General features: G+C 39.1%; 1 protein-coding gene across 2 annotated transcripts in view; it reads left to right on the top strand.

The window, feature by feature from the left end:
* The window catches only part of ZDHHC14 (zDHHC palmitoyltransferase 14), a gene marked incomplete at its 3' end in the record, with an annotated part of 106604 nt that extends 93503 nt beyond the window's left edge, over positions 1–13101 (top strand). The window contains exons 8-9 of one of the 2 annotated variants that reach the window (XM_080341780.1): positions 3896–3998; positions 12745–13101. In XM_080341780.1, the coding sequence (XP_080197906.1) occupies positions 3896–3998; positions 12745–13101 (460 nt within the window). Of the gene's footprint in view, positions 1–3895; positions 3999–12699 lie in introns of both variants that reach the window. The other variant, XM_080341779.1, reaches the window with a different exon arrangement.
* Positions 13102–13511: the final 410 nt, after the last annotated feature.

Genomic DNA, 13511 nt, shown 5'->3' with positions numbered 1-13511 from the left:
TGACTTCTAGCAAGAAAAATTTTCTAGTAGCTAGCTTTTGCATGTTGGGCGATTTGAAAGTTTATTGAATTCTTGCATATCTAACAGATATTACATGAATTTAGGAGAATTTAGGAACTTTAACTCTGTTACTAGTTTGATAATTGTTCATTTTTGTCTTTTCACTCTGAACTGTTTTATTTAAATTAACAGTGATTTTCCTTTATTTATACAACTGTTAACATATATACATTAAGCTGAATTTGGTTGTCTTACACCAAAGCAGTTCCAGAGAAAGCTTAATGGATTAATATTTGCTAAAGTTTTGCTATTAATAGTTGTTAATTTTCACTTTTTAAATCCAAAATATTTTTATATTCAAAGCTGCAGATGGCTTTTCAGCTCAAACAAAATATAAGACAGAACTGAGACTAGAGAAATAAAACTGGTCGCAGGAAAGACATACTTCTCATCTTATTCCAGTGCTCAGTGTTTAGATAGTTCATGTACTCCATGTACAATAGAGGCCCAGTTCCTCTCTAGAGAGCGGCTGTCATCTTGTATTATAGATTATATTTGTGGCATGCTCATCGGTTGAAGCTGTTTTGCTTTATCTCGAATAATGTAGTTATGAATCTGAACTATCAAGAAGAAAGACAGTAAATTACTTTATAGACCAGTAGCCAAGGTGTTTTGCTGGAAGTGGGGATTTCTGTCTTTGCTATTGTGAGTATCAGAGATTTCTCTTCCATGAGCAGTCAAAGGTCAACAGGAGAGGCTGGTGTACTTTCCTGAGGAGGAGACAACCATTAAGATGTCCACGTAATGAGTTAATACTGTAGTCCCTGTGGTGAGAAAGAGTAACCCTGTCTCTGCTTCCTGCCTATGTGGATGGTACCTGAAGCCAGCCCTTTAATTCTGCCATTTTGCTTTTCATAAAAGAATGTGACATAAAAACTCAGTACCATGCTGCAAGTTCTTTTGACTCCAAATTGAAATCTTTATTAAAACTACGTAAAGTTCTCAGTATTTGAAATAGCTGCTTAAGCTGATATAAGTAGTAGCACACAACAGATCAGACTGGCATTGGCTCCTGTGTTTTAACAGAGTTTTTACATTTTTTCCCAAATTCCATATAGTAATGCAACTTATTTAGATGCTGAAGTATATGTAGAGTTTCTGCAGGGAGGCGTTTTGTGACCAACAGTAAAAATTTACTGACTGCAAAATGTAAATTATAACCTTGTTTTCTTTGACTTTTAACCTCAGCTGTGTCCCAAGTCACTAGATATTACTTTTTTCCTTAAATTCTGGTAAAGTGGTTTAGCAGTGATCAAACCCTAAAATTCAAAATGTTCAGGTGCCTCTGAGAATGGAATGCAGATTAAGGGAGGGTCTGTAAATAATCCAGACTTTTCTCACTTCGGTTAAAGATCATATTTTTAATTTTCAAACCTATGCTACCAAATTCAGAATGCATTTTACATGTCCTCAACAGCAACTTCCAAATCTTAATTTGATCCATATCTGTCAGCATAGGCCTGAATTGGTGTTCAGATACAATACATCATACACCTATTTTTAAGCATCTGATTTTTTGAAGGAGTGCTTTCCACAGGGCGGATTGTCATCTCAGGTGAATTTCTAAGTGTTTCAAATGTACATAAACCCCTGTTCTGCAGACCCTTCCGGAGGAGAGCTGGAACTGGTCTCCAAGTGGTGGAAAACTCATTGACTATTGAGAGGGGAAATGCCTTTTTTTTTTTTTTCTATGCATCCTGTTCTTATATTTTAAAATTGATGCCATCTTGGCCCTTAGTATATTTAAAAGTCCCATAAATAAGCAAATAAAACCAGCTCTGTGCTGACTTTAGCTCTCAGGTATTTTAAGACATTCCTGTCATTTTGTCATAGTAAAAAGGAACTATAAACCCTCCAGTCAACATTTGATTTTCTTTTTATTGTTATTATTTTGCTGCTGGTGGTTTGGTGTGGTTGGTGTTTTTTTTGTATGGAGGTGATATGAGCTAATACACCTGTAGAATATAGTACTTTGGTCTGCATATTCAGCTTTTTATGAGTGTAAACTACCATAAACTAAGTGCAGTTTATAATTCTCAAATTGAGAGTAAAAATGTATGTGGAATTTTAGGAAAATCTATAGCTAGGTCAGATGATTCCATTCTATTTATTTTCAAAATAATCTTATGTATGCTTTTACTTATTTTTATTAATTTCTCCATGAAACATTTTCTTATTTCCACTTATGAGTGCCTCACTTTGGTAAGAATAGTGGAGCACTATGAGCAGTGTTAGCTTGCTCTCATGAAACACCTGGCAAAAGTTTTCTAAAAAAAACCCTCTCTCTCTCCTTCCCCCTCCCTCTCTCTCTCCCTCCTTCCCCCTGCCTCTCCCTCCTTCCCCCTGCCTCTCCCTCCTTCCCCCTCCCTCTCCCTCCTTCCCCCTCCCTCTCCCTCCTTCCCCCTCCCCCCCCTCTTTCCCCCCCTCCCCCCTTCCCCCCCTCCCTCCTCCCCCCCTCTCCCTCCTTCCCCCCCCTCCCTCTCCCCGTCTCCCTCCCTCTCCCCGTCTCCCTCCCTCTCCCCGTCTCCCTCCCTCTCCCCGTCTCCCTCCCTCTCCCCGTCTCCCTCCCTCTCCCCGTCTCCCTCCCTCTCCCCGTCTCCCTCCCTCTCCCCGTCTCCCTCCCTCTCCCCGTCTCCCTCCCTCCCTCTCCTCGTCTCCCTCCTTCCCCCCCGTCTCCCTCCTTCCCCCCGTCTCCCTCCTTCCCCCCCGTCTCCCCCCCTCTCCCCGTCTCCCTCCCTCCCTCTCCTCGTCTCCCTCCTTCCCCCCCGTCTCCCTCCTTCCCCCCGTCTCCCTCCTTCCCCCCGTCTCCCTCCTTCCCCCCGTCTCCCTCCTTCCCCCCGTCTCCCTCCTTCCCCCCGTCTCCCTCCTTCCCCCCGTCTCCCTCCTTCCCCCCGTCTCCCTCCTTCCCCCCCCCCGTCTCCCTCCTTCCCCCCCCCCGTCTCCCTCCTTCCCCCCCCCCGTCTCCCTCCTTCCCCCCCCCCGTCTCCCTCCTTCCCCCCCCCCCGTCTCCCTCCTTCCCCCCCCCCCGTCTCCCTCCTTCCCCCCCCCCGTCTCCCTCCTTCCCCCCCCCCCGTCTCCCTCCTTCCCCCCCCCGTCTCCCTCCTTCCCCCCCCGTCTCCCTCCTTCCCCCCCCCGTCTCCCTCCTTCCCCCCCCCGTCTCCCTCCTTCCCCCCCCCGTCTCCCTCCTTCCCCCCCCCGTCTCCCTCCTTCCCCCCCCCCGTCTCCCTCCTTCCCCCCCCCGTCTCCCTCCTTCCCCCCCCCCGTCTCCCTCCTTCCCCCCCCCCGTCTCCCTCCTTCCCCCCCCCCGTCTCCCTCCTTCCCCCCCCCCGTCTCCCTCCTTCCCCCCCCCCGTCTCCCTCCTTCCCCCCCCCCGTCTCCCTCCTTCCCCCCCCCCGTCTCCCTCCTTCCCCCCCCCCGTCTCCCTCCTTCCCCCCCCCCGTCTCCCTCCTTCCCCCCCCCTCGTCTCCCTCCTTCCCCCCCCCCGTCTCCCTCCTTCTGAACAGATACTGATTCAAAGTGCAGTAGTGAGTTTTCTAATTTGTTTTCTCAACTCTGGTTTAAAATTGGTTGGTCAGCTTCTAAATCTTTTGTCTATGATAAAAATCAAGAAAAGTAGCAGTACATCTGACTGTATGACAGATAGTATTGCAAGGAACCAATTGCCTTGCTAATTAATAGAAATGAAGTCTTGTACTCAGCTGAATAAAAGGAGACATGTGAAGGTATTGGTGAGGTATGAAGGTCTGTTGTATGACTTTTTTTCTCTTTTTGTTGAGAGGGGGTAGTTTTTGATCAAAAATGTCTCTATTTTTTATTTATTTTTATTATTCTACAGCTTAATTGACAGAAGAGGATTTATACAACCAGATACACCACAATTAGCAGGACCATCAAATGGCATTACTATGTATGGGGCCACACAATCTCAGAGCAACATGGTAGGAACCATCCCATAGTGTTGTTCATCAAGATTCCTGTGAATGTTTTCCTTCTCCACTTTCATGTGAACTAATCAAGTAATAACTAACTGGATACAGCTGACACTCTGGGTGGAATTACTTGCTTATTAACAGCAAAGAAAAAAAAGTCAAAGCCCTTTTTAATGTGTGTTTCACGCAGTGTAATAGTTATTGCTTATGGATTCTAAAAAAAGAGAGAGGTTTTCTACACTTGATTTGTTGAATATACTGGCATTTTGACTTGTACTGTTGACATCTGCTGTGTTTTGAACTGGAATATCCAAGTAACATGGACTTGCTCTGGTTTGTCATTTTCCAGCTGTTATTTTGTATGGCACTTTCTTCATACTCTGTTTCCTTCTTTGCTTGTACACTGCAGTTCTGCATAGACTAATGTGTTTTAAAAAGTAAAGATGAACAAAGGGGAGTTTCTAGGGTAGAAGTGTGTTGAAGAAAGAGCAGGAGGATACTGAACTTCTGATGAACAAAAAATGGCAACTGGATTGTTATAACCAACAGTTTTTACTTTGTGGTTGTTTTTTTTTTTTTGCTGGTAGCATTGGCTATCATAATGGAAAATAGGATTTCCAATGCCAAGAACAAGAGAATAACTGGAAAGCGATCTTTTTCCAAAGGCAAGCATCTTACAAATGTGCCTATTTCTGAATTGTTATCCACATATCTTCACATTATGTGGATTCTAAGACTTTGTCAAAAAAGCCATTTGTTATGGACATCCTCCCTTTGCCAAAAAAGAGGAGGCCACAAGGCCTTCTGACATAATTCAGCCTTTCTTTTGAACAAAGGAAGAAGAGTCACTCTTCCCAGACAGATTAGTTTTAGTGTCAATGATAAACTGGTATAAAAATTTTGCTGTAGTTCCTAAGCTGTTTTTACTCTTTTTTATGTGGATTAAATAAAAGATTTGTTAGTCTTCTTAATGAGAAAATGTATAGGAAACACAGTATTAACTCTGAATCTTCTGTGAGGTGTAGTTGTGCAGAACAAGGTGATGCTCCGTACAAATTTTACTCAAAAAAAAAAAAATAAAAAAAAATCTAAATCTGAAAAGAGAAAAGGAGGTTAAAAAAAGGAGCAAGCAAACCTTAAAAATAGCTTGAAGTCTTTCAGGGATTACCCAAGCTTTCTGACTCTGTCAAGGCTTCTGTTTTTTGAGGATCATTAACACACAATAATTAAATTCTCTTAACATTATAAGAATTATGCTTGCATTATAAGAAGACACTGTGATTATTACTGGATAGTAAGGAGAAAATCTTCTGCCAGTTTGATAGCAAATTGACTAAATTTGTCTCTAGAAGTGGAGAAATCTGTTATGGTACTAGTTTAGGTCAAACAAGTAGCTGTTATGATTTTAGAGTGTAATACCTGTAAATATGCAAGTTCTTCAAGGATTTGAACTTCTTATATCCTAGAACATCACACTACTAAAGCTGGGAAAAGCTTGGGTTCTCTAACAGTTGTCAGAATCACTTGGAAATGTGCAGCTTTCATTCCTGAAAATGATCTCTCAGAAAAGGCTTGAAAAATGGAGGAATATCTTTAGACTGTGAGCTGTTTTTCTCAGGGCATTATTCCTGGTCTATATCCAAGACCAATTGGCTTCTAGTGGCAGCTGGCTATCAGCATTAAAATTTCTCCCTTGAGTTCTGCTGCAAACTGTTAAAGGCCTGCTTAGTTTCCCAGTCTCTCTAGTACTGTTTTCTCTTTCCTATTTAAGATCTTGCATTCTTTGCTGAGTTGTTTGAATCATAAGAAATTATAACTTTTCTTTTCCTGCTGGCAGCAATGCAGTGACATGTAATTTTGCCCCCGATTTGTTCTTGTTTCACATTTCCTTTTTTCTGTGTTCTAAGGTCAGCATTTTTCCTCTTCTCAGTAGATTCTCTACCTACTTTCAGGTTCCCTCTCTCCTGTCTTATAAAGCAGCAAACAATAAAGCTGATTTCCCTATTTCACAGTTAAAATATCAGTCTCATCCATGTAACAGACTTTTTTTTCCAATCCACCTTATTGCTAGCAAGTTTGTTTCAGCCATTTCTGTTCAGTTACTGGATTTCCTGTTCTGATTTAAATTTAGACAGAAATAATCAAGTAAAACTTTGACATTCTATTTAAACCTTTTTCCCATGAAGAAGTACTTTTCCAGGCTTTACAGTATCTGTTTCTCTCAGCTTTCTTCCCAGTACATGCTCTTAGATTCTTCTGAAGAAGTTTGGGAACGGGAGCACTGGGAGCACTAGCTATCTACTTGTTCTCCCCTGAAAAAGACTGCTGCAGTTTCTTGAGTGAAAGTCAGTGGAGTACACTTTATGAAAGAAGTATAAAAAGGCATGGAGCAGCATCCTGTTGGGTTTATTATTATTATTAATTTATTATTATTTTCTGTTCAGTTGGTTTTTGTTTGGTTTTTTAGAGGAGGAATCTCTGCAAGATTTTCTAGAACACCTCTTGTTAGAAGTTCAGATTCAAACATGAAAATTTCCTTTGGTGGTTGATGTTTTAAATAATAGACTAGCTCTATCCCAAGACACCAGTGGAAGCAAAAGAGTAGAGAGAAAGTCTTTGTGGAATAAAAGGTTTCCTTTTTCTTTTGTGTCCTCCCTGACAAAGTTCAGGCAGAATCTGAAATATGATTCAGTCTTCCTTTTTGGAAGATTGCATACCTCTCGGAAAAGAAGGCAGAGGCATAAAATGAAAAACGCCTTCTTGGAGCCAAAGCAGGTGGGCCACAAAGAACTGGCTAGTCTGATGGGAATGTATCTGGTACTGCAGCTTGTATTATTATGGTTTCAGATAAGGACAGGCAAAGTGAAGTTCCTTGACTTAAGAGCATGTGTAGATCATGATCTTAGTCCTTAAATACTTTTTAAATGGCAGAGGTTTAGCCATTTATACGTCATCAAAGATAATTACACTCGATTAGCAAGTTTAACTCTTTTGAGTACAGAAAACAAGGTATTGGAAATCTGAAGTGTGTTCCAGTACACCATTGTGGTGTGTCTCCCTGGATTTTATTCCAGAATACATTACATCTTCTTATCTCTGCTTTGAATATTATTTTCTAGATTATATACCACCTCATCCATATATTATGCTAGAATGACGCTCCTGAGCATTGATATTAAATGAAGATTTTAATAAGCATCTTCTCTCACACTTGGCTTCTCCTATTCCTTCCCTTCCCTCTTTTGTCTCTCCCCTTCCTTCAGTCTTTTTACTTGGTGACTTGTGTCTTTCTAAATAGACTTCTTGAGCCTCTGCTCATTCTTCAAATCTCTCTGTAGGTTGCTTAGTATTATATTCTGCTTTCATTTAGTTTAATATATCTTTTAGCTTGGCATCCTTTTTGCATTTAACCTCGAAAAACCAAAACAAAACAATCAGGCTGAGTTTAAACTTGCCAGACAGTTGTTTTAAGTGCAATACATTATCTCTTCTTCAGGATACCATTTCTGTGGCACTGTTTTTGTACTTAACAGCTTTTGTGGTAATTTTACCTTTGAGACTTTGAATATTTCATATAGGAACTACCCTACTCGTGATAGTGACTCAGTTTGTCACAATCTCAAAGTCAGGGTCATTGCTATAATCAGTTTTTCATAGACCCATACTATGACCATTTTTTTCTAGATATTTATAAAAGAACTCCTTCTGCTGTTCTCTCCTTAGTATCTACCTTATTTTGCTTATTTTTCCTCGTACATCCCCGGTGTTTTTAATGTCTTTGCCAATACCATTTGAAATTAATCTGGTAAATTTGTTAGCCAGCTTCTTAATTATTCTTATCCAAGTGACAAGCATGGTCACTTGGAGCTAATGATTTCATATTTCTGAATTATTTCCCTATTGCATTTTATTGCTGATTATTTTTAGAAGCTTTTCATTAATTCGCCCAAGTATCTCTGTTCTCATTCTTAAGAACTTTTTTGCTTGAGACACAGTATTTGACCCATAATTAAATAATAATTTTCTTTGTATTTTATTCTTTCATTTTAAGGTTTATTTTCTTTGTATTCTGAAAAAAGTTCTCATTTCACCATAAACCTATCAGCTACCATTTACTAGATCTGCACTTCTGTAGTACTTAGCTTTCTCTAAAAAGCCTGAGTTGATTCTTGGGTTTTGATACAGGGTGTTTTATTCTTTAGAAATGCATTATGAAGGAATACAGAATCCATCTCGCTCCATGCACTTTTTAAAGAGGAATTAGTTTGCTTTATTTTTACTTTGATAACTCTCTAATGCCTTATAAAGTTATAGATTTTACTTCTATTTTGCCTCTGTTTCAGGATAGGTTTATTTGTTTTTAAGAAATTTGCTTGTACTCCTGCATTCTAGGCATTTCTTCCTCAGCACTTAGGTAGTTCCTTATGTGCCAAATTCCCTTATTTCCAGTTCTCCCTTTCCTGGATACCAATTATCAACTTAGTGTTTGTTTTCTTAATTAATATGTACCACTGAAAATTGTAGGAACCTTAACAGTGCATGCACAATGTTTATTACCAGTGAGACATGCAGCAAAGTCCTCTCCCAAATGTTCACATCAGTATTTCTAGCACCAACCGGAAAGCAGGAATCCAGGTGATCCAGGGGATATCAACTCTCACCATCCTAGATTTCTTTCTCCTTTGCTTTTCTTATTCTCATCATGAGGATTAAACATTTCTACCATACAAGGATAATACAGTCAAGGTTGATAGAGGATTTTCATTAAAGCGTCTTGCTTCACAGTTAAAATGGATTAAGGGCACAGGCAGTAAATCAACTTTAGCATTTTCCTTTGGATTGAGGTATGTTTTAGAAGCAATTATTTGAGTTGTGCCTAGTTACTGCATGTTGTTCACATTGCAGAGCAGATGAACTAGATATTTTTTCAGAATTTGTGCTCCCAGAATGTGCCCAACATGCTCTAACCATTCACAGACGTTCAGTCTATAAGAACAAACAGCAGCTAGTGTGTAGTAAAATTCCTGGAACAAGTATAGTTTACACTTTGGCTTCAGAAGCGTTTCTCTTGCTACATCTGCTCCTGGTGCACTGAACTACTTGCTAGTGGAGCCATTAACTTGGTGGGGCTTGTGGCTTAGTTGTTGCACAGTATCTGCAACACCATTATTTTGACTGTGAAATCCTACAGCTGTTGGGAACAGTTATACACCTTCATCCCTCCACTTTTTACCCCCATATCGTATCCATCTAATATGGTATTTCAGCATTCTTTCTGTTACTTCATAGCACTATCATTCAGTGCTGTCAGGCTCCTCCGAAATTTTTGTTGTTTCTAATTTATTCAGAGATGCTGAGTTCATTCAACCTTCTTTACCCACCTTCTGAGAACTACCAATTCCTTAATGTTACTAGTGTTTAGAAAATCTTTAACAAGGTTAATTTTAAATTCAAAGTATATAATCTCTGGCTTTGGTATTAGAAATGTGAAAAATATATTGCCCTGTACAACTATGTTAATATGCATGTTTTGTGTAGCTTAGAAAAAAACAGATTTTCTTCAGAAAAAAAATCTAAGATATTGTTTCCTTAGTTGTTTGTATTTATTATTTCTGAAATAAACACAGAATTTTAGGTCTTGTCTAATTTTCTTTAATTTATGCCTTTTGATGTGAAAATAAACAGAGTTGGCTAAAAATTTCCGTGCATATCTATAATTGACCTTCTGTACTTGTAGAACTTATTAAACTTATCTTACCTTCAGAATCTGCTGTTCCTCTGAAACAGTGGGCAGTGTAAGTGGAAGATAAAAGTAGTAAATCTGAAATAAGATGATACTGGTGGAATAATTTCTACAGGAGATTTTTAAGTACTTAGATTTCAGTACTTGGCTTCCTTTTTGTTACAATCATAGACTTCTTTATTTCATTTGAAATACTGGTGTTTAATAATTAATGTGATTAATAGCTGTTAAGGCTTTTGGCCCTAAATTTAATTTAGTTAAGAGTGAGATATGGAATCAAGGAAAAACCACCCTGCCAGCCTTATAAACAAATCTAATTTCCTTTTAGTTTTCTGTTTGCTGTTTAGACTCAAGAATAATCTACCTGGATAGTATGTGTTGTTTTTATCAGATGTTTTTGAGAGCTTCATTGAACACATCTACCTTTACTGGTATAAAATTCACTCTAGTCACTCTTGAAAGCCGTTTATAGCCTGCATTTTCCTAAGTTATTTATAGTTGATCACTGTTAAATAGAACAAAAAACCCCTGAAATATTAATGAATAAGAGGAAACGCTTTAGGGAAGTGACAAGTGTATGGGAAATGAAGAAGAGACATACAGCACCTGAAAAAATTTCATGGTGCTCTGTTTAATGGAGCTTTATGAGGCTACTTTATATTTTTCAATATTGATTCAGCTGAGAGGCACTAGAGCTCAGTAAGAAGAAAATGCATTCAGACTATACGATGTGTTCAAGTAATTTGCCTTTAGCTAATTTAAAGCAGCGTATTTGTGTTGCCTGGAACAGGTTAACGATTTCTTTTGTTATTTGTTTTCAATGTACCACAGGGGTTATAGGCATCCCTTGGTTATTTAACATATTCTTTGGCTACTGCTTTTCAGAGATGTATTTTGTGGGTCTTTTTAAAGTTCGAAAATTCAGTTAACAGGTTTTTAATGTCTGCATAGTAAGGTGGGTCGAAGGGCTATAGTTTAATTGAAATAAGTGGGTGTGAATAACAGTATCTTAATCAAGAATGAGTTATTCACACTGAACTACTAATTGAAAGCTTGACTGTGGAAGATGCTGACAGTTTTCTTCTTAGTAGGGTACTTACACAAGGTTTTGGCTTTAAACCAGTGAGTAATCCCTCTGAAATGATACGAGACCACTTCCATTGTTTGGGGAAAAAGGCTTGCAACATATATGAACTCAATTTACGTAAGAGGAAGTCAGTGCATTTATCTTCCTGAAAGCATAAGTGTTGGAAAATTGAGTTAGGATTGGACTTCGGCATGTCAAAAAGTAGTTTGTCTGAGAGTCCTAAATGACTTTTTTTGTTTAAAATACCACCTGTCTACTGTGACTAAATAGCCTCCTTGTACACTTGCTGGATGTAATGTGTGTGCCTTCATCATTGAGCTATTCAGTGGTGGAATTGGAGGACCTGAAAATTATCAGAGGAAGCATTCATAGTCACACTTTTCATCATACAATAAAGGAAGCAAAATTCTTTCTGTGAGTTTTCATAGAGTAAATCACAGTGGCTTGAAGGGGCATTTTAGGGAATTGCTGTGATATTAGTAGGAATGATTATGACTGGGAATATCTTGAACAGAAGTTGGATTTGTAATGTCTTTCAATAATTTGGTGTAGAACATATTGCTTTAACAGAATCCTTGAAATAACAGCAGTGAACAGACATGTCTTGCCTCTGGATGTATTTTTTTATTCTGCTTGCTTGCTTCCAAATTTTCTTTGCTGCATTGGATTTATAGTTGTATTCATTGACTGAAGTGTTTGTCTTGCACAGCAGAACAATAGTATGTCAACTGTGACTATAACCGGATTTTTAAAATCTGCAGGTGACTGATAACTGATCAGGCTGTGAATTAAATATATATTGTCATTGGAAGCTTTCAAAACTCATACCAGTTCATATTAAAGAAACTTAATTTGGCAGTAGATATACTACCCACTTAGTTATCTGGACATTATTGAAACACCTACCTGTCTTGTCGTTTCAAGGAATGAGTGATAATTTTGCATGAACCATTCTTAGGAATGATGTAGAGCCAGAAGTGTTCCTGTTAATACTCAATGAGCTTAACTGGATTTATACAATGCTGAATTTGGCTTGTTATTGTGAAAGTGCTTGCCAGAAAACTTGTGCTTGGTACCTTGATTCTTCACATTGTTGAGATTAACTTAATCAAGAAAAAGCCTAAAAATAATTAAATTTTGATATCAAATTAATGCATCTGCAGTGCTGCCTAATTTCTATACATCCTCTAGAGTACTGAGTGTAGTGTAGTATATTCTCTGGGAGAAGGGAAATTTTTGCTCATAGAGGCTGTATTGCCAACTATATCTGTATAAAACCACCTGCATTAAAGGAGTTCTTGTTCTGGAAAACTTCTGTAGCTCTTTAATTCCTACATATGAGGACCAATTAAAAAAGACACTTGCTTAGCATTTTTCAACTTGGAAAGATGCTCAAGTTATGCCTCTGGGCCTCTCTCTGAACTCTCAGGTAAAAGGAGCGTGGCAGTGATTCACCTCATTTGGAATCAGGGAGGTTTTCAGGTGTCTGATGCAGTTCGTTTTCCATGGATTGTGCAGCTAGGCTTTTCAAATGGCTTCAAACAAGAATAAGCGAAGTATTTGAATTACAATAGTCACAAAATACTATTTTAGGCATTACCAAAACCCTTAAGTGAACACTCTAGATGTTTATCATTATTTACTTGACAGTAATCCAAAGCACTGGCTCAGTTATGCATGCTGCTTTTTTTCTTTTTTTTTTTTTTTTTGCCTGGGCAGCATGCATTGGGATTTTTGGGTGGCTAACCATGGAATGATACTAATGGCTTTCTTTTTTCTCTTCACATCCCATTATTTTCCATACCTTTTTGTCCATATTCTCCCCTTTTTTCCTCTGTTTTGTTTGCCTTATATGATTTTGACACCCTTCCATTCTACAGTGCGACCAAGATCAGTGCATTCAGAGCACTAAATTCGTTTTGCAGGCTGCTGCCACCCCCCTACTACAGAGCGAGCCAAGCATAACTAGTGAGGAGCTACCTTTACCAGGAAAGACTTCTATCAGTGGGCCTTGTGCAACTCTAACGCTAGGGCAACCAACACCACCATCTTCTATGCCAAATCTTACATCAGATACAGGTTTGACAGACATGATACCACTGAAAGAGGAACACGAAGGCCATCAGTTTCTCACCCCTGAAGAAGCTCCATCACCCCCTGGGATGCTGCCAAGTGGAAGCCCTATTGCACACAGCCATACAATGCACGTCCTGAGTCTAGCCAGCCAGGATTCATTGCATGAAGACTCAGTACGTGGTCTTGTGAAGCTTAGCTCAGTTTGAACAGCTTTTTTTGAACATTGCACCATTTCTTGGTGTCTATACAAATCTCTTAACAGGAATGACACTGCAGTACCACTGTAAGACTTCATAACATGCCTATAATGGAAACTTTATCGCGTAATGGAGTCTACTAAAAAGACAAGTTATTTTTTCAATGGAGCTATGGCATTTTTTGACCAAGTTATTAATGGTTGTGCTTTGATGGTGACTGCATTTTGTTTTTAAGCAAAACCAGAAATGGTCAATAATCTTGTTTCGTGAAGCTTGGGTACAGCAAGTTGGAAGTCAGCCTGTAACAAACACCATGTACAATACAAAAGAGAGAGATTCTTGGATGTAAGTGTCATGCTCTGTGTTCTATGCTCTTGTAATACACACTTGTTAAGGCTTACCACACTTGTGGCCAGAAT

The sequence above is a fragment of the Nesoenas mayeri genome (assembly GCF_963082525.1).
Source record: "Nesoenas mayeri genome assembly, chromosome: 3".
NCBI lineage: Eukaryota > Metazoa > Chordata > Aves > Columbiformes > Columbidae > Nesoenas > Nesoenas mayeri.
Note: the sequence above shows the minus strand (reverse complement) of the source record. Positions and strands in the feature narration are given on the sequence as shown.